Below are 21,756 nucleotides of genomic sequence, written 5' to 3'. Positions count from 1 at the left end.
ATGGTCTGTCTCTCTTCCATTGTTAATTGTCCTTTTCTCTGCATTTTTGTAGCAACACACTCATTCCTGCATATATACATGTACACATATATGGATACATGGAGAGAGATCTTTTTCTTTTCTTGTTTTTTTGGCACTGTTGTTCCACCATATGATACATGATTTCATGAACTATTAGTGCTGGGTTTGATTGTGTTGTCTCTGTGTTCAGGTCCTCTGATGGGTTATCTCCCCACCTGGCAGAAGATCTACTTCTACAACTGGGGCTAAAACCTGCACTCGGATCTTTGACGTTTGCTAATCAGCTGGAGAAACTGCACAAAGGACCCATCAGTTGCCAGGATGGAACAGAGACACAGACTCTTGCAATAATTCCTCAGAAATCAGATAAAATGATTGGAAATGACTGGCCTGCAGTGAGGGACAAAAATGAAATCATTACAGTTATAATTAAAATCCCAGCGCTCAGCAAGTTTTTTGGTACACAAAATATGTCCTAAATCTTTGCAGTGTAGACACACTATGAGCCTGATTTATAGCAGAATCTCTTTGTGAACTCCGCCCATCATTGCACTGCTTTATCTGTCAATAACAGATGATGTATTTCAGCAGCTCGCTGCAGAGAGGAAGGTGGACCCATGTAAATACAGTGAGCCTACACGTTATACAGGTTAAAGCAAAGCATGTCTTCATAATACATGAACTCAACACAATTGCTCTCATTTGCTGACAGTCTGCATGCACAAATATAATTTGTTATTATTGTTCTTGCTTTTTGGTAATTTATAGATTTCCAAATGCTCAAAATTACAGTTGAATAACCGACTGACAGGTTAGTCTGAGGTTAGCTGCATTTTTTCCTGTTTCTTGTGGTCTTTTTCTTTTTTTCTAATCAACATTAAAATCCCAAATCTGAATTATTCCAGCTTTTTTTTTTTTTACCTTTTAGATTTAAAAACAAACACTGAAGCAACACTTTGGAAGAAAACCACAGATGATAAATTCAGCAGGTTTTTCTTTTTGTGGAAAGCAAAAAAAAGTCAACCCTGTTGTAATTAGGTGAAATGTGGATGATAAATTACATGGATAGATATCAGTTGAACAGTGATGAAATTTGATTATTTATAACATTTGAATCAAACTGTGTGATTAATAGTAACAGTCGGCTAACAAACACTTACGTACGCTAAGGATGAGCTGAAGCAACAGTAGTTTAGAAACTATTATAAGGCTTAGAGCTTGTAATACAACAGCATAAACAGACGTCTGTTCTGGTCATTCTTCAGATTTTCCACAAACAGAATGGATTCATATCCACAGTACAGTAATCATGTTCCCACCAAACAACCTCCAGGGCTGGAAGATGGGAGCTAAATCACTTGTACCAGAACCAGTTCACTTTAATTCAGGTTTATTTATATAGCACCAACTCACCTGAGAGTGTTTGATACTGAAGCACCTACAATGTTAGACAGTTCAATCACACAGCTCCCTATGAGAAAGTGTTGGGTGAGGAAGGAAGTACTCAGTTTAACTGGAAGACACCAACAGCAGAACCAGGCTGTCCAGTCCAAACTGCATGTTTACAGCCTGCAGCACAGTTTGAGTTGCTGGACTGAAATAGGCTGACTTCAATTTCTTTGCATTAAAATCTGTGGGGCGTCCCCACTTTTTTCCCACTTTTGGATCATTTTCATTTCAAGTCTGCTTTTATATAAAAATGTGTGACTGTTGCACAGAGTAAAGTACGGCAGCAACCACAGGTTTAGCTTTGGGTGTTTGTGAGAAAGTTGACGTCAGTGAAAACAAAGCAGAGGTTTTTGATCTTTATTAACTGTTTCTTTTTGTAACCTACAAATAAATAGCTTTGAATGTTTCATCCTATCGCCCCACGTTTTTACCATGGGAAGGGCGCACACACGGGGTGATCAAAATTACACTTTGATGCATGACAGAGGGGAAAAAAAAAAAAACTACTTTCGAATTTTATCCAATTTCCAAAACTTGTTGAACGTAAAGTCTGCCCTGAACACACGAGACAAGATGGGATACGAACAAGCGCGGTGAATCTTCACGGTTCAAGTTCACTGTATTTAACTGCATTGTACATGGCAGTGAAATTTAGAGAGAATTCCTCGCCTCGAGTTAAATACTCGAGGATCATTTTTCTATTTAAAACTGAATATGTGAACTTAAAAGATACAAGCTTTCCAAAAATCAAAGCACTGAGGGTAAATCAAGGCAGACTCCAGGTTCAACAAGCAAAAACAAGGGAAACACAGCTGAAGGTGGCAGAGTGGAGATGCATAGTCAATACAGTATTATAGTTTTGAGCTGGGACAGCATATTCTGTCTGCAGTGCCTATTGGAGTTGGATTTAACCCTCCCTAATTCCCAGTATTGCACGCTGGAAGTTTGTTATAGGGAATGATGGATTTACTGCTGCACAATCTAATTCAAACACAGCATGTAACCATAGCAACTTGCACATCAAAAATGTGATGCTTCCATGTTTCACGCAGACAGAAACGCATAATTCCTCTCAAAGAGTTGAAAATCAGTCAGTGCTTTACGAAGAAAACAAACTGTGGACAAGTGCCACAGTAAGTGAGCAGCACTGTTTGCGATTGTTGTTCAAATAACACTAAAATATATACTGCCTCTTTTTAAAATCTCACAATAAAACAAAAACTAGCATGACATTTGATTATATGAATGGAAATAAACAACTTCTGCAAAGGAATAAAATAAAGCAGAATGAACTCTGGCATCATTTTGAAAATCTAAGACCAAAGTATTCCAAACAGTAAATTACAACAAAACTGGTTTAGAAAAGAATACAACCTGTGACGCTCGGCTTTGCTCATGGAAACTTAAAGAGTCTGCTAATGAGAATGAGAGAAGAAAACACTGTCTCAAACTGTCAATAATGGAGGACGGACGTGACGGACATTTCTTTTCCCATGCAATACTTTGTTGTCCATGTCTCGTCCCATCTTCTCCGTCCAAATGCACGTGTCAGTCAAGAGGCTGTCTGGCTCCACACAGGTGTTAGTCCACCGGTCGATGCTGCTCAGTAGGAGCCGTAGCGGTCCTGAGGAGGGAATAAACACAAAAACAAGGAGAAGTATGAGCAAACTTAAGGATTCAAGTGAAATAAAGCAGCTGTCTCGTGGACCAGTCTCACCTGGATCGTGTTCATGACACCATTGGCGAGGACAGCCATCTTTCCCGCAACGGTCTTGACTCCCTGTTTGAACTGAGCGATGTCCGAGCCAGAGGGAAGCACGCTGTCAAAGCCTGAGGCTCTTCCTGAGAGGAGCAGAGAAGTCTAATCAGACGGGACTTTTTCACACATCCAAATCAGTTAGGCTGGTTTCACACGGCAGTGATTCTGCTGAAAACACCGTAGGCCACGTCACCTCTACATGCAGCAATCCGTGGCTCAAGTTAGAAATCCCACTCTTGTTATTCACTAACTTTTTGGAGGTCATCATATATCATTTTTACCACTCAGCCTGAGGCAGCATCACAGTAACTTGAAAATGAGGTGAGCCAAGACTTTTGAATTCACACCACAGGTGCATCCACTGAAAATCAGTGACCTTGACGTCAGAGGTCAAGCTTTCTGAAGAACGAATTTGTACCAAATGTGCATCTACGAGGAGGCTGAGGGGATAGAATGAAGGTTTAACATCTTCAGTGAGAATCAGCTGTCTATTTGGGACTAAAGCAGAATAGCACAGCTTTCATCCACGCTGACATTGTCTGCATTTGTACTCGTGCACTCATGTGCGAAGCCTCTTCTTTAAGCATAAAGGATAATATCTCATACCAAGGTATCAGCCTTGATCTAATCAACATTACTGCCAAACACGCGTATCGCATTTGCCAATGAGGTAGTTGTACCTTCCCCAAAGGTGTAGGATACAGACCCTGTCTGCAGATTTAACACAATAATCCAGTGTCAGTGGGGTTTGAGACTGTCGAGTCCATATGTGATATTTTGATTTGATTTCTCCCATATAGTGGCTCCCTGTTAAATCCAGATTAAAATCTGAATCCCATAAATAATAAATAAATAATTACATAGTACCATATCACCCTATTAGAGCACCCCGCTCTCGCTCTGCAGGCCTACTTGTTGTTCCTAGAGTATTTAAAAGTAGAATGGGAGGCAGAGCCTTCAGTTTTCAGGCCCCTCTTCTGTGGAACCAGCTTCCAGTTTGGATTCAGGAGACAGACACTATCCCTACTTTCAAGATTAGGCTTCAAACTTTCCTTTTTGCTGAAGCATATAGTTAGGGCTGGACCAGGTGACCCTGAATCCTCCCTTAGTTATGCTGCAGTAGGTGCAGGCTGCTGAGGGATTCCCATGAACCACTAAGTGTTTCTTTGCTTTCTATGAGAGTACACACCACTCATTAGTTATTTCCCCTATTTTCACGTAGAGTAATATATAGTTTTGTAAACACAAGTTAGAAGAGGAAGCTCAAAAGTGCAGATGAGCGCTGAGGAGTAAATGAACCTTGACATTATAAGAACTGCTGGTTTTTTTTTGTTTGTTTTTTTTGTTTTTTTTTTTTAACTTTTAATTGCAGAGCAGGAAAACAGCAGTCACCAGCATATACATACACAGGACAAAGATGCATCTACATGTATAGCAGGACGTGGGAGGCAGAAAGAGAAAGCCAACAGCAATATTAATAAACAATGAAAAAGGTTAACAATCGTCCCTTTGTTGCCAGGCTAAATCCCGTAAGCCCGATTTCAACCTCTGAGCAGAAGGAGTGTTCAGGTGGGCCAAAAAAGGGTCCCATATGCGATAGAAAAGGAAAGGTTTGTCCTTAAGTGCTGTAGAGAAGGCTTCCATTGGCATGATACATATCACAGACTGTAGCCACTGGTTGACAGATGGGGCCTTATCAGAAATCCACAGTACCATAATGCACTTTCGAGCGTAGTGCAGCAGTATGTGAAGGAGATCTTTGCTGCGAAAGCTGGCAGGTAGCTCATCGTTCAGTCCTAACAGGCAAGTCCTTGGACCCAGATGCAGTCGGCAATTAAATATAGTACATAGCTTGTCTATGAGTGATCTCCAAAACTGTATAATAACAGGGCAGCTCCACAGACAATGAAAAAAGGAACCAACAGCAGACTGACATTTGTTACAGAGATTAGGCAAAGCTGGATACATTATGTGTCTCTTCTCGGGTGTAATATAAAGCCTATTTATAAGTTTAAACTGCCTTTCCCAAATAGAATTAGATGCCAAGGCTTTAAAAGGACGACAACACAACTCATCCCAAGCTTCAGCATCTATAGCGCCTACGTCTGATTCCCATTGGCCCTTGATTTTGTTAGAATTATCCATTCTAAGATCAGACAGAATGTTATAAATCTTTTTAGTGATACATTTTAGTTGGGTAGTTTTTACCATGAGTGATTCTATAGGAGAAAGACCGAACTCTCCATTCAAATCCTTCAATTTAGAAGTAATATAGTGCTTTACCTGAAAGTACTTCAAAAAATCCTTATTGGTCAGACCAAACTTGCTTTTCAGTTGATTAAAAGTAAGAAGAGAGTTCTAAGAACTGCTGGTTAACGTTTACCTTTGTGGTCACTGCCATCTCCAAACAGGTCAGCTGAACTGATGGAAGTGCTTCCAGACATGCTCTCCAGCCTCGTCTTTGCATCATACTGAGAGAAAGATGAAACAAAGGTCAACCATGAGGTAAGAACAGAACATAGTAAACAGATGACAGGTGACATGTTAATTACAAGCCTACAGAGGCCCTAGATTTGAACTGTTTTATAGTGAAATGAAGACGAGAAGGTTCTCACCTCAGCACTACTCTCCCGACCAAAGAACATGTCTGAGGAGATGGCCTTTGCATTGGCAAACTTCTGCCTGGCCTCACTTGACTCGGAAACTGAAGCTGAGACGTCGGCTTTTCTTCTGCTGGGGAGTCTGAGTTTAAGCATTGAGAACGTGCGTCAGAGCTGAGAGCTTTAGACAGAAGCTAAAGGACATGTATGTATTTGGCAAGTGAATATGTGTGTACCGCTCTCCAGTTGGTTGGATACTAGAGATGGTGACCTCCTCCTTGGGGTCATCTTTCTCCAGTGCCCAGGAGGTGGTGAAAGAGGCAGTTCCTCCTTCAGTATCCCAACGGGATCCAAAACTGTCTCCCACTGTAAATGGGTTGTCTTTGTATCTAAGATGCAAAACACAGTGGGTTATTAAGGGAGTGCACTCAGTTCTCTCTATGTTCTGTGGTAGATAATGAATCCATGATACATAAGTGGGTTCTGTGCGTACTTTGGAGGTCCAGAGGTGAAACCAGGCTCATCAAACATTTCCAGTTTGGAGCGAGAAGAGGACTTTGCTCCCACGGGCGTTTCCTGCTCGATGACCTGCATCTCTGACATCACTGAATGTGACACGGCACTGCAACAGGAAATAAATGCTCACATTTACAGACCTAACAAACAATTGGCATTCCTCTATTCTGCGTTAGCTTCCTGTGTTATGAGCAAAAACTATTATCAAGGTTCAAATTCAATTCAAGAACTTTCAAGGTCCATTTTCAAGCTTTTCCAGCACATTACCAAAAAAAAGGCTGCCTTATGTGCATATACTGTATAATCTTAAACACACATTTCACTTAAACATTAAGATGTGCAAATATGAACTAATCAACTTGTTAGCGATATTCAAATCCTGCTGAAAAAAAAAGCCCCAAAAAAACAAGAAAACTGCACCAAACATCACAAAAGAATCCACATTAAGGCCAAATTAATAAGTCTCAGGGCACATAGTTGTTTCAAATAACGTTCAGATTTTTCACATAACAAGCAGCGAGGATTTTGTCCCTCATCATTTCCTCTGGAAGCACTTTATAAGGTGGTCTTTCACATGAACATTTTCAAGTGGTAATCCTTCTTTCCCAGATGGACTCTTATCTGCTGCTATAAGCTACACTATATTGCATTTTTCTTGCATCCTATATGTCGAGAATCTTCAGCTAAATTCTGAAACTGAAATGAAAAATGTGTTTACCTCCTGTTGCCGAAACCCATGCCCAGTCTCTCAGCCTGCTCTTTTTTCTTGCCTTGCAGATTCTGGAGCTTCTTTTCCTCCATCTTTCTGTCAATTTCCAGCTCTTTGTAGGCCAAACGCATCGAGGCAACACTGCAGCCGTCAGAACAGAATTTTAAACATTAGATTGTTTTTTTTTATTGGGAAAAACGTACAAAAGATCCATCTTAAACATTCATTCATTTGACTTAATTTTTATTACATGCTTTTCTTATTTTGCCTTTTACTGTGGTGGATGTTCATAAAACAAGGCCAAAGTTTTAAATAACGAGTATGCAGCGTGCTGTGAACACTGATTCAGCTTGTTTTTCCATTTACTGCTGGCTGTGTGTGACTCAAGCAAAGCTACTTTATTAAGGTAAAACATAGAGGTGTGTGGCTGGAAAGAATAAAACGGCTTAGCATTAAAAAAAACTAGATGAATGAAAATAAGGGAGAATATTCTTTCTCTTATTCTTACATGGATTCCTCGGCTTGTTTCTGAGCCTCCACGGCCTGCTCCTCTCTCAGCTTCTCAGCCACTTGTGCCTGCTTCTCCACCTCTGAGAAACTCTTATTGCTCACCTTCTGGGCACCGAGACCTTTCTTTGCACCGAGCTGCATCAGTAGGAAAACGTGGTTAAAGTGCGTCCTCAGCTTTAAGCTGATAACTCACAGAAGAGGGAATGTGAAGGAAAATTCATGATACTAACTTTTTGTCATGTTAGGAAATAAATAATCCTGAGCTTTTTTCAGCAGCTTCATATGGTAGAGAAACAATGAAATATTTGTGGTTTGACTCACCCCTTTTTTAGCTGCCATGGGCTTCTTTTTCCCAATGATAGAAGGTTTCAGATCTGTAACACATGGGACAATGTCTTTTTAAAACACATTTACAACATCATTTTATCTCTCGAGATATTTTCACATGACTTCCGAACAATGTTGGAATAATCAGGGCAGGACACTGTCCGAGTTCCCCTGGAAAAATTCCTTTGTTTAGTTTTAGAACGGCGTTTCCCACACAAACATTACTCAGGAGGAACATCCAGTTATATTTTGAGTTCATTTTTTATTTTATCCTTCTGCGTCTCAGACATTAACAACAATAATTTACTCAGTGGACAATCCCCTCAGCTGTTTCAAAGTCCAGCTAGCTCTGATCCTTCCCACTGGAGACAGTCGCTCTTGTACTCCTCTACAGGTCGGATGCAAACTGCCACTGACTAGAACTCACAGCAGGTCACAGAGAACTGGTGCCAGTACTCTGAGCTCACCAATGCTTCAAACTGAATGGAGACTACAATCACCAGCTGCAGTCCAACATGGTGCAGCTGGAGCTGTGAGCTTCTCTCACCCCAACCGGTCGCAGCAGATGGCCCCGCCCCTCCCTGAGCCTGGTTCTGCTGGAGGTTTCTTCCTGTTAAAAGGGAGTTTTTCCTTCCCACTGTCGCCAAAGTGCTGCTCATAGGGGGTCATATGATTGTTGGGCTTTTTTCTTTGCATGTATTATTGTAGGGTCTACCTTACAATACAAAGCGCCTTGAGGCGACTGTTGTTGTGATTCATAGCTGTATAAATAAAACACAAATTGAAACTGACTTCTCACATTTAGCTCCATCAGACAATCTGCAGAGTTCAGGGCTCATTATGCACGAAAACAGCTTCATCTGGCGCCAAAGCAGAGGTTAAAAAAGCTCATTAGCTCTGGAAAAACAACCTACATTTGGTGAAAGATGCTTCTGCAGTGAAACAGCATTCACAAGGTTTTTAATTGCTAAATCACAAATTAAAGAAATCAGTGCAGCAAAAGCGTTCTGCTCAGTTAAAGGCACCGCACCACAGCACTTAGACCTCAGGTTCACAAAACCAGCTTTTTTTGCATTCCAGCAAGAACATCGTGTTCAGTAATGCCAATGTTAGTCAGCCACTTTGCCCTCAGCAGAGTTACACATCCTGGTAACAATTTCAGAGTGACAGGCAGCAACTATCATTACAGACATTTAGGAAACTCTTTACTTTTCAGTCACATTACGGTGGTGACACAGACGATCTCAAAAGCTTGGCAAAGTACGTAGTCGTTTTGCACAGTGTAGTAACTTTGAATTAAGTTTCACTCAATGACAATAAAGAGCTTTATGCTTGTCGAAGAGTATCTTGTTGAACAGCTGTACAAATAAGACCAGTGAGCTGATACTGTTTACATGACAGAGTAGGAGAAACAGGAGGTGACTGAGGAGATGTTAATAAAAGCAACAAAACCATGCGTCTGAGCTAGAAAGCAGCTGGTGCAAACTACACCCACACGTATCACCTTGAGGTGTCCATCCTTCACGTGATGACAAACGCATGGAGTCCTCTAAAGAGCAGGACAAACCAGTCAGCACAGTCATAATGCTCATGTTCCAGATTAGATTACACTACCCGTGGTGGATATGCACACTCGATAGAAGCATTACAGAAGTGATAAGTCAAATCAGGAGAAAAATGAATTCATTAAAATTCAGGAACTCTTAATATGCAGTTCAACAAAAGCAAGATAGAGCCACATACTGTTTCTGACATACGCTACTTAATATAAATACTAGTTTGTACTCGCAAACAATTCAATTATGAGATCATGATTCTTGGTAACAAGAGTACTAATTAATATATTAGATAAAATGTTTCATGTTCTCAATGATTTTAAAGACTTCACAACATCACTTTACTAGAGCAGGAGACTCAGCTTTCACGTGGAACCTGCTCCATGTTTGGAGGCCCACAGCCTCTCTGCTTATAAAACTTGCTTTCTGATAAAGCTCATAGTAAGTGTTGCCCCTGGTGACCCTCAACCTTCCCCACATTATGCAGCTGTAGGCTCAGGCGGTTTTGTACCTTACATAAGGCACATTAATGATGGTTTTGTTGTCAAAAGAAATAAAACTGAGTTGAACTGAAGTGGAGAATGACCCACTATGTAAATGTGCATGTACTTCTATTACATGATTCTACTTTGAGGAACACTGATTCATCCATTCAGACCTAATGATACTGTGCTTTATTAAAGGTGAACTACCACACACACACTAATACTCTGACAGATGCATCAGGAGGTATTTAAAGTTGAGTATCTCGCCCGGGGACACTTGTGCATGTCGACTAGAAGAACCTGGGATTCCTCCCACTGTAGCTCCCAACCAGCCTCACAGTACGACAGAAATATTCTAATCATTATGAATGAATGTGAATAATATGACTCGAAACTGGGACAGTCTTCACAGGAACACACAGACAAAAGGATGTATGGATACAAAAGTATAAACACAGTCGAAGCAGAGTAAGGGAAGTATCTATACACAGAAACATAAATGGCAACACAAAGAAAAACTACAGATAACAGCTGTGCAGTTACAGAAGGACAGAGGCTCTGTGAAGCTAATGCACTCACCAATGGCAGCTTTGGGTGATGTGCTCAAACCATCAATGCTGGGTCCTTCCTCTGGCTCTAAAAAGATAAAAGCAAAACAAGGTTGAAGCAACAAAAGAATTTTTCAGACATACTTACTGCATTTTTCTTAGTATTTATTTGCTGCATTCAAAACAGGATCAATGTGAAAATAAACAGTCATGTGAAAAAGGACGTTTACCCCCTTTCCATTTTAAGGCTTTAATATCAGGACATCAATAAAAAGTATACTGTGTATAATGTGGTGTTGTTCATGTGAGGTTGTGTTGACTTCATTTTATAACTTTTTCTTTATTTTATTAACAAAAACTAAGCCAAAATGCAGAAGCACTGTGATTCCCACTGGTTTCAAAGGCATCAGCAGTTCCAGGTAAGATGACTAATCACTATGGGCACGTTCCAACCAAACTAACCAGGACGTGTCTTTTAATGAAGTAATAGCTCTTTGAAATAAACAAAGTAAAGACCTGTAACGACTCATTCATCCCATCCCCTTTTCACACATTAGATTTAGTCACAGCTATTAGAGCTGCAAGTCTCTGCATGGTAGCAAGCACACCAAACACAATGAACCTGGCAATGCAACGCTGACAACTAAGATTCATTTTACTTACGGGTGTCATCCTGGCCTTTAGCAGCTGTGTTCGTCAGCTGCTGGGTGAGAGTGGCTCCGTTCTGCTCTGGCTCAGAGGATGGTGCAACGTTCCAGTCATTAATAGGCTGAAAAATAAATGTCATTAAATTTAAAGAACGGATGCAACTTAAGCCTGTAACTTTAAATCTATACGTCTTTCACTCAGGAGATTTAAACTATACACAAATCATTTGTGGCTCACTGTTTAATCAGAAACACTTAAAATCTGACCAACAACAACAACATATATTTTATAAGCTCACTGTAATGATGAACTGTAATAATCCCACGTGGCAGTTATAAACCAGTCTTGAGAAGACTAGTCTTATTAACTAGTCTTGAAACTAGTGAAACTCAACACTTTAGTTACTCAAATGCTGTTGTTTGAACTTTAACAATGTGTTTCTCACACACACACACACACACACACACACACACACACACACACACACACACACACACACACACACACACACACACACACACACACACACACACACACACACACACACACTTACTTTTAATCAGCCTTGTATACCTAAAGCAGCATTTCCTATAGATTCATAATGGGGAAGGAGATGATATGCTCATCTGTACATATACATACACACACACACGAGGTTTTTCTCCAAATGAGGCACAAAATCTTATAAGAATTAATCATTCTTATAATATAATATCTTAATCATTATAATAATAATTTCAATAACTAAATTTCAAAAACAATTCTGTCACAGATACAAAGCTTGGTGACTCTTAAGTTTTGTACGTTTGACATACGCTGAACACGACACGTGAAACAAACGCAAACGGAGAATAAGTCTCTAAACTAGCGGGGCTTGTGGAAACACAGACCCAACAGTGGAATTTATAGTAAGTATTATTTCAGTAGGAGACGGGGTGAATACAGACACAGCAAGTTTCTCTTCTGTAACAAATAACTAAACACTAACTAAACGTCTAGACTAACTAGAAAAGTCTCGGAAAGCAGCTGCAGATGGAAGTTCTTTCTCTGATCTGCAGTTTTCCACCTGATGCACGTTCAGACTTTAAATAAGCACCAGAGCAGAAAAAGAACTGCAGGCCAGTGGAGCTGCAGCACTCTGCTGCAGAAGCAGATAACGAGCACCACCACAACAGTGACATGGCCAGTGAGCCAGAGAGTAGTGAAACACTGCAAGATGGAAAGGGCCATGGTTAGCTGGTTAGAAATGACTTAACTACAACTAAGAGAGGAATGGAGGCCACTGTTCTGTGCACTGTAAAAGAAATGCTAAAATGAGTTGCTAATTAAACCTGGAATGTCTGCGTGAGGAACACTATAATATTGTAGACGTGATTAAACAACATGCTGTGACATTAAAAGCACCAGAAACAAAAACAAACCTGGGTGTGTTCATCAAAAAAGTCTGTTTCTTTCTTGTCAGAAGCTGCAGGCGTGCCTCCTGCAGACGAGTCAATCCAAAGCTGCAACAGCAAAAAGGAAAACTTGTGTTGTAAATTCAAAAGCTTTTCATATTTTTTGAAGTAGAGTAGATCCTGAATTAATGATGGTTTTGTTTATAAAACAAAAGGATGGTCATTGGTTCGATCCATGGCTACTTGAGTCTGCATGTCAGAGTACTTGGGAAAGCCACTGAATCAAATGTTAGACAAGGTATATTAATGATCTGGTGAATGAAGCTTGTAGTACTTTCAGTGCTCGGTTACAGTAAAAGTCCATTTACCATGTACTTTGAACTAGAACTGCCACATGGCTCAAACACTAATAATCCTTTTATCACTCTTATCACTGAGCCTCAATGTACCAACAACTCATTAAACTAGGAGCACGCAAGCCTACGCAGAAATAATAACATCTGCAGTGACGTAAACATTTCCTAAACGTTTTCCCTTCATTGATACTCACGTCTGTGCCATATTTAGACAATGCAGCATTTGCTAGCTGTCGGATCTTCTCTCTGTACATCTGGGCAGCACGACTGTTATACTTGGCATTGGTGTCATTTGTGGAGCAGCCATGCTGGCGGAAGAATGCCGTCTTCAGATTTAAAAAACAGAAATGACATTTCAGAAGAATTAGAAACCACAGACGTGTCGTACCAGAAAGCCACACTTCACAAAACATGGCTCATTTAGGTAAAAGACAACAATCGTTTTGTTTTTTTATTTGAGAAAAACCTCATTACACTTGGTACTCAGGTTCAGACTTACCGCATTGGCGTTACCTCCAACCTGCATACACCTAAGTTGAAACCAGTTCCAGTTGGAGTCTAACTCAGTGGATCTGCGGAGGAAAGGGGGACAATGTGGAAAGTCAACATGGACAGATTTACTAACAGTCTTTCCCAGAACAAAACCCTCCTTCTGTGTTAAAATATCATAAACCGACACATTTTTAGATCAGCTACAAAGCTGAGGTACAATGAAGTTTACCTGATGAAACTGAGATGCACTCCCAGTGAGCGGTGGATGCCAGAGCAGTCGATGCACAAGAAGACACCATATGGAATACTTGCCCAACTGGGGTTTTTGGCAGCACAGTCAAAACATACCTATGCAGACAGAACATTAGCATTTTAATGAAACATTTCTGCCTCGACCAACCCAAGTGGTCACAGTCCATTACATTTTCCTGCTGCTAATCATGCAATATGAGCAAGAGAAGCAACATCATCACCAGATAATAATGTTGCCAGTCAGTTATATTTAAACAGCTCGTTTCAACATTCCTGAAGACTTTCTCATTGAATTTACTGTCACAGAAAAGCAGCAATGACATAGTTTAACATGGAGCTGCTGAGTGTTTACACACCGTGAAGAGCCAAGAGGTGGAGCATTTTTCAGACTGAAAGTGAAATAATGTTAAATATTGTATTAATTACTATTAATCGATTATTAATATTAATTACTGTCTCTACACCATCATATTGTCTGTTTTCAGCAGCACAAAACTTTGCCTCCTATTAATGTCAGAATAGCTTCCAACAACACAGAATAAAGGTAACATTTTCATGCCATAGTTTAGATCGCGCATGTCTAATTTTATTTATTATTTTGTTGTTTGTAATGTTGCATGCACTTCCTTAGAGATGTAACTATAAATTGCATTTATCAGCCCAAAATGCCTGTGATTGGCCTGTTCAGTATAGTCAAGTCCAGCAGTGCATTTCCAATTTTTCAAATTGACTATAAAAGAATGGATCAACTCCAAAAGAGCTGAAAATCACCAAACCTGCAGACCTCTTTTAGGGTTGGGAGATGGAACCTAGAATTTCTAATAATGACTTCTTCAAATGTTGATGGCATTTAATCACAATATTACTGAACTAAAAGGGTTCTCCACCCAAAAAACACAACAACTCCTGTGTTCATTACGTCCCTGCATGTCATTCTTTCTTGTCTATAGCTTAAAAGGTTTTGAATGAATTCTAATAGTATTTTGTAGGTGTGTACTTTGAGCTTCAGATCGATTTATTGACTTTCAAGGAGATGTCAGAGTTCTAAAATGACATGATATTCTTGCTGGTAATGTGAAGTAACATGTATTCATAAAGAATTACATAAAAACTATTACTACATTACTACTGCAGTAAGGGCATTACTGCAAAACTCCTGTGGTGACTAAAATCTTAACTAAAATTAAAAAAGCAAAAAATAAATAACTTCAAAACTCGACTTTGTGCTTTGCATTGAAAAAACATACAATATATACAGTTGTTAAAATGAGAGAGAACTTCAGGTTGGCTTCATTTACTATGTCCAGCTTTTATAATGGGATAAAATGCTGATGCTTGGACTTTCCAACTCCACGTTTCATAATACTTCTGTGAAGTGCGTTTCAAAACATCCACGTCACGCACATGGCTGCCTGAGGTGTGTTTCACCCATTTCGACAGAGCTTTTGTGTTGCTTCTAGGCAGGCAAAGTGCCAGGAAGCACAATTTCTACAAAGCACAGTAATTAATGAATGAATGTTTTTGACATTACTGCTTCCATTTCTACTACTACTATAAGCACATGTATACAAGAAAACGATACCCGATCTCTCATTACTATCTTTGCTGTGGATTGTAAAGACCGATATAGATGATCAATTTACTTAGAAAATTGTACTGCACAGTATAATTGAAGAAATGATATTCAAATGATTACTGTCATATACAGAGTCGCAGTGTACTGTTCATTCATTAAATGATGTCAATAAAAAACACATGCTTTCAATGAAAAAATAAAAACGCAGACATTTACAGCTCTGACTGTAATCCATTATACATTTTTTTTCTGCCTTTAAAGAAAACGTTATTATCAAGTGACTTCATCTTCACTCTAACCTGTTACACACTTGCTGCACACACTGTTACATACCTGTTCATACTGCACTGCTAATATGAAAACTAACAGAGTAGTTAAAAGAAATCAAACGAAATCTCATAAACAGCAGGACAAAGGCTTGCAGGGTCATATAGCCCAAACGCCTGACTCGGAGTAAGTAAAACATCATTCCTGTGTAAAAATAAATAAACAAAAATAATATTGCTTATGTATTTCCGTCACTTACTTTGAACGCTTAATGACTTTACAGTACCATCGTCTTTTATAATCTAATTTTAAACTATACTGTCACTCTGTAAACCGTTAGCTAGAACACCTACCGAACAAATGACTGTAAAACCGAAGTTCTGACTGACAAACGTTATGGAGCGCCAACACATCAGACTCTGCTAGCACTAACAGATACTTATCAATGAAATGAGTCAAATTTCACGGCTTTCAAAGCAAACCTAACGACCACTACTAAATGAGTCCCCAATATCGGACATATCAAAAGTTTAGTCTATTTAGTTCACGATTCTCCCATAATTTTCCCGACGTGGCACAGCGGAACAAGTTAGCTTCCTTAGCTTACACATACGTGGCCTTTATGTTAGACTACTTTACCGGTAGGCTAGTAGTCATTAGCTTTTGCTAGCTGTCTTACCGTGTAGCCGGGCCTTGCTAGGTGCTAGAACACGACTAGCTTCCCAGGTAATTTCTCCTGTCCAAAGCTAATCATGGACTGCCAGTATAAAAAAGCCTCACAAAGTAATACACAAGCAATGATGGTGAGTATTCGGTTACCTTGTTGGTAGGAACAGATCTTAATCTTTTGAAAATGGTAAGGATTTCGGTCTTATTTGGTTCCGTAGCCATCTTGACACTGACGATTTCTATAAGCTGACGTCACTACGGCAACTAGTGTGGCCCAAAACCCAAAAAGGTAAAAAGTCATCCGTGGTTCACCGACTTTAAAATAAAACAAGTCGATTAATTATCACATTTTTAAAAAACATTTTCATTCGCACAGCATAATCAGCATTATGTTCATAATAGAATCAGTACATACCCTTGGAAAAAATGCATACAGTCAAACATGTCATTTAATGTAAACAAAACAAAACAAAACAAAAAAGTTAGAAGAAAAGGCTTCTATAAACATCCTCAAGGAACAAAATAAACATCAGAAGAAACTGTCATATGTAATGATGACTGACAAAGTAGATAGACCTGTATATATCCAATCCTATCTTTTACTATCTATCTATGCATATGTATATAGATAGATTGGTCATCATCACATCACACAATATGCAATCATAAAAATCAGCACAGTGCAAAATAAATGACTTGACTTGATCATTTTGACCAGTGGGTCAAATACAGATTGTGTCTTCATCATTCTAGCATATAAAATCATTTTCACATAATACAACCACATAAAACATTTCTGATGGTCTGATGAGATCAGGTTATTCTTGTTAGTTCATTCCCCGCCTCTTCTGTCCCAGGGATTGAAACTGGCTGAACAAGATTTTGCACATACAGATTCTTTCAGACATCATGGAGGCAGGTGTATTTCTCCTGCTGCTGTTCCCATTGTTGGGGATTGGGTCGACTCTCAGCTTTTATGGAGACAGCATTAGTTTCATGGCTCCAGAGAAGGAAATGGATGGGACATTTAAGGTAATACAACATAAGTATATATGCTGAAACTTTCACTATATTCTTTTAATATTGAGATTTATCATGATAGTGAAAGATGGGCAATATGGATCACAACACAGATTAGTTTACACTCAGTGTAATAATGCATATTTTTAAAGTAGTGGCATTTGCAAAAAGATCCTTTTTAAAAAAAAAGAAATTAAGTAACCATACAGCCACGTCGCTAGTTCTGAAGAAACCTAATTGGAATGCAAAACACTTGCATACAATCCAAACTCTTGTGATGAAGAAAATAGTTAACACTTTCATGCATGTTGTACAGTAATTTCAAAGCTTTTCAATATTTTTGTGAGTAAAAAACTTCAGAAATCCCAAATGGTGGATAGTAATGAAAATGTGCCATCTCTGTATCTGTTAAAAGAAATATACAAGAAATGTGGGTTCATTTGTCTTTGTTTTCTGTCAGTTCTTGTGTTTGGACACATTCATTTTTGTAGTTAGGGTTCTGTGATGTCACCATGTCTAATTAAACGCAATCTAAGACAGGACAGGAGGAAGACCAACATATAGAGTGTGAAACAGTTAAAAACAGAAGAAATGAGGTTTTACATTTTTGTTTTTAATTAGGAATTTGATTAATTAGTTTATCAAGCATCACAGAGCTGAAAACATGGAGGAAATGCATTTACTTTCCTTCTCCTTTTTGTTTATTAAGAAGTGATAAAACGAGATATCTAAAATCCCCTGACTAAAACCTTTGACTCTGAAATGAAGCAACAGTTTTAAACCTGGTTTTATCTGATGTTTAAATTTCTGTTCTGAAAACTACAGAAATCTGGTCCTTTCAAAATACAACTATAGAATAGCTTTCACAGATGTTATAGTTTCTACATTTATAAGCATGCAAGAAACAACAACGACTTGGGGAACAGGGGTTAGGGAGTTGTTGTTATTTATGATTTCAGCCCCACAAAAGTTGGTTTGAAATCATGAAGGAAATTGTTCAAAAACTTGGGGGAAAACTGTATTGACTTGAATATGCAAACAATGCAGATTTTTACAATGTGCACAGAAAATGTATTATTTTTTTTAAACCCTCTAGGTGACCTTTTATCACCGGCAGAATGGCAAAAGTAACTGTCAGGATCAGTCGTCTTTCTCATGTGATAGTGGCGTATGTACAGGCTTTAACAAGTCGAGCGTCCTGCAAACAGACCAGGACAGCACAGGCCAAGGCCGCTGGTGCCAGTCTGAAGGACACACAACAGCAACCATCCTGACTAATAATGCCTCCTTGTCTCTGAGGTAAGTCCAGGGCACAATAACACAGCTTATCTGATTTATCGTTTGCTAGTTACTCTGGCGTATCTCACAGACTGAATTGAAGATTGTATTTAACAAGCATGATCTAGTACAACTTAAAAATGAAGAAGTTGAGAAAAGTCAGCCCACTTGCAGTGGGATCCGTAGTAAGTGGACTCGTACTGAGGACTGGCCGATACATTCTGAATTGTTACCCTATTATTTATTCTATAGGCTGATCAGAATTGATCTTTACTTTGAAAAACGATCTCTAATAACAAAGGCTTAAAATGAAAGTACACATCACACCCTGCATTTCCCACAGCACAGTATCTGTCAGTGTTGATTTGAGAAGTGATATTCATCTTCTCATTCCACCACGCTGGCTGACTGCCACGCTTGCTGGGACACTTGAATAGAACACAAGTTTGGCATTTGGAATATTTTTGTTGGTATGACAGCCCAGCCTTTTATGAGAAACGTCTGTGTGTGAACAAATAAAAGAACAAAAAGGGAGTTAACTGTAGGATCAGAATGGTAAAGGGATTAGTATAGTGCCTTTCTATTCTCACACACACACATTTAGATGTTGCTTTTAACGATACTTAAGCACATTTACACTCACTCACACTACGACGAATGCATCGAGGGGAGCTTCGGGTTCAGAATCCTGCCCAAGGACACTTCAACACATGGACAGAAGCAGCTGGGGATCAAGCCACTGACCTTCTGATTGGTAGACGACCTGCTCTGCTACCTGATACACAGCTGCTCCATATCAGCTCCTCATATTTTGGAAACACCAACAAATCACGAATAAATGCAAGTTTGTCTTGTAGTGATATCTTCACCAAAATACTCTCTTATCAAAGATGCATATAAAATCCAGACCAGAGTTTTTTCACTTCTCAGATGGCAGCCATTGTTGGTTCAAGTGACGCGTATAATTACGAGCAATGAAATGTTTCACCTCCTTTTCAGGAACTCTGGCTGCTGCTGGGTGTCTAATGTTGAAGGGAAAACCCAGTGGACAACATATGCTGAGCTGGACCTGGGAACTCGATCTGATACGCACACTGTCAACAGCTGTCCCGTAACAACAACAGTGTCTTCTTTGCGGTACATGCCATTTTTCTTATTTGATTCAACATAAAATCGTGAATCTGGAAATCTTACGTAAACATCACTCGATGATTAGTTGTTAAATTACTGTAATATGTACTAATATGATGCCTGTTCTTGCAGGGTGCCTCAAAACTGTTTTTCGAGGATTCGTATTCTGGCACATGATCCAGATGGAGATGAAGTGAAATGTCGCTTTGCTACACCTGGTCCCACAAACTTCGCTCTAGACGAGGTAATCCAGACCAAACGGGGGCTCTAATGACCTTCAATGTGGTCATCTGATGTAGCAATCATTATAGCATTGTAATCCACTCATTTTAGGCACAGCATTTTGATATATTAATCAAAATGTTGGTTTCATCAGGCCCAAACACATATTTTCTCCTGTTGCATCCATTGTTGCGTATGGATGTGAGAATGATCAAATTCTCGCAAAGAATAAAGTGAATGCCTGAGTGTATATGGCTCGAACTGTGGAAGACCTTTTTAAATGGCCAGTAAGACGAGATGAGTGCTATTATGAAAAACAGACAATTACCATCAAATGTTATGCAGCTGTTAACCCTTCTGGGTGTCAATTAGTGTCTGGCACCAGGACTCTGGCAGCAGAGTCTCTGGGTCCTGTTGTATTATCACCGTTTGTTCTTTGTCACAGTGCAAAATGTACAAAAATGTACTTGTACATAGTGCATTTCTAATCAGTGAGCTACAGTGATTAGGTCAGGGGTATTTATAAAGGTAACATACTTAATGGACGCAAGGTTTCCCATTGCATTCATCAAGATGAGCAATAATTTATCTTTCAGTGGTTTTAATGCTTTGATTGATCAGTATGTTCTGCATGTTGACAATATAGTTGATGTAATAGATACAAATTTATAATAAACCCATTAAAAAAATCTAATAATTTAACCAACTATCTCCGTTAAGCTCATCTTGTAATCTCATTACAATCATTTGCATTTGCTTACTTGCAAAGAGAGAGAATGAAATCTTTTTTTTTTAGACTTTAAAAATGTGTAAAAGAAGATTATTGTTATGCTTTAAGCATAAGATCAGCTCTAATAGTATGCCTTTGGATTTATTAGAAGCATGTGTTTATGCACTGATAATCTGAAGGACCTAAGGGGTGAATCACATATAAGTTAGCAGAAGTAGAATAGAACTTGTGCCGACTAGGCAAGTGATAAAAGAAAAGAAACAAAACTGACCAAATACAAAACAGATGACTACTTTGAAGTACTCGAATGATGGTAGGACAAGGGCACACAGGAGATCAGGTGATGCAGCAAACAGGAGTGACTAGTTGGACCAGATGAAACAGAAGAAATGAAACCAAAAGCAAAACGGTGACATAGTAACTATGTTTGGAATCCCGTCTCTTCCAAACTGATGTGTTTAATAAGCTCTGAGAAAACAGCACCTCTGTCATGTCCATTTGTTATTCGTGTCCCTTTAGACTACATGCATACTGACAAGTACAGGTGACATTGAGACTGGAATCCACGTGTTTGAGTTGATGTTAGAGGACTTCTCCACCAACAACATCACTTTGACCTACTCAGATGGAACATCGGTGTTTCGTGAGGCCTCTGGCATGAACTCACCTCCTCTCTGCAAAGTAAAGCTGCAGTTCTCAATTGAGGGTAAGTGATTCATAAAAGTACATGGTCAGTGCGACACAAACATAATACACGTCTCACCCCAAAAATACTGAATATATATAAACACAAGAGGAATATCATAAACAAGAGGCGGTGGTGTGTGTTTCATGATCAACAACAGCTGGTGTGATTATGCAAACGTGCACCCGGTCAAATCCTTCTGCTCACCGGACCTGGAGTACCTGATGATTAAGTGCCGGCCATTCTGGCTACCGAGGGAATTTACAGCAGTGATTATTACGGCTGTTTACATTCCCCCACAAGCCGACACTGACCGTGCACTCTGGGAACTGTACAGCGCGATCAGCAGCGAGGAAACCGCACACCCAGAGGCAGCGTTTATCACAGCCGGAGACTTTAATAAGGGAAACCTGAAGAAAGTCTCACCAAAACTCCATCAACACATCCTTTTCAACACACGTGGAAACCGGCAACTCGACCACTGTTACACCTCTTTCCGGGATGCGTACAAAGCCCTCCCCCGCGCCCCATTCGGCCAATCAGATCACTGCTCCAT

General features: G+C 39.5%; 3 protein-coding genes across 4 annotated transcripts in view; 2 read left to right on the top strand and 1 right to left on the bottom strand.

Moving 5' to 3' along the window:
• pex16 (peroxisomal biogenesis factor 16) overlaps positions 1-1,879 on the top strand; it is a 12,209-nt gene extending 10,330 nt beyond the window's left edge. The window contains exon 11 of the mRNA XM_085278075.1: positions 212-1,879. Coding sequence (XP_085134201.1) covers positions 212-270 — 59 coding nt within the window. The 3' untranslated portion in view covers positions 271-1,879. The remainder of the gene's footprint in view (positions 1-211) is intronic.
• On the bottom strand, positions 1,814-16,423 carry arfgap2 (ADP-ribosylation factor GTPase activating protein 2). 2 transcript variants are annotated; one of them, XM_085278052.1, is made up of 17 exons: positions 16,285-16,423; positions 13,600-13,718; positions 13,378-13,450; positions 13,073-13,204; positions 12,550-12,630; positions 11,144-11,249; positions 10,512-10,568; positions 9,396-9,440; positions 7,886-7,938; positions 7,563-7,699; positions 7,064-7,195; positions 6,323-6,451; positions 6,066-6,218; positions 5,845-5,971; positions 5,613-5,700; positions 3,188-3,312; positions 1,814-3,094 (listed from the first exon to the last, which is right to left on the bottom strand). In XM_085278052.1, exons 1-17 carry the CDS (start codon positions 16,354-16,356, stop codon positions 3,074-3,076), a joined length of 1,650 nt encoding a protein of 549 aa, XP_085134178.1. In that variant the 5' UTR covers positions 16,357-16,423; the 3' UTR covers positions 1,814-3,073. The 2 variants fall into 2 exon arrangements, with proteins under 2 accessions (XP_085134178.1, XP_085134187.1); XM_085278061.1 differs by lacking the exon at positions 9,396-9,440 and having other exon boundaries at positions 16,285-16,422.
• The window catches only part of LOC146583815 (scavenger receptor cysteine-rich domain-containing protein DMBT1-like), a 19,595-nt gene continuing 13,472 nt past the window's right edge, over positions 15,634-21,756 (top strand). Inside the window, exons 1-6 of the mRNA XM_085278040.1 lie at positions 15,634-15,651; positions 16,992-17,166; positions 18,251-18,453; positions 19,432-19,569; positions 19,696-19,807; positions 21,035-21,221. Of these exons, the coding sequence (XP_085134166.1) occupies positions 17,044-17,166; positions 18,251-18,453; positions 19,432-19,569; positions 19,696-19,807; positions 21,035-21,221 (763 nt within the window). The 5' untranslated portion in view covers positions 15,634-15,651; positions 16,992-17,043. The remainder of the gene's footprint in view (positions 15,652-16,991; positions 17,167-18,250; positions 18,454-19,431; positions 19,570-19,695; positions 19,808-21,034; positions 21,222-21,756) is intronic.

The sequence above is a fragment of the Mchenga conophoros genome, linkage group LG1 (genome assembly GCF_057382185.1).
Source record: "Mchenga conophoros isolate Kocher_MC1m ecotype Shallow Benthic linkage group LG1, M_conophoros_male_GT1.1, whole genome shotgun sequence".
Lineage (NCBI taxonomy): Eukaryota > Metazoa > Chordata > Actinopteri > Cichliformes > Cichlidae > Mchenga > Mchenga conophoros.
The sequence above is the reverse complement of the archived record's forward strand: the minus strand, read 5'-3'. Positions and strand labels throughout refer to the sequence as shown.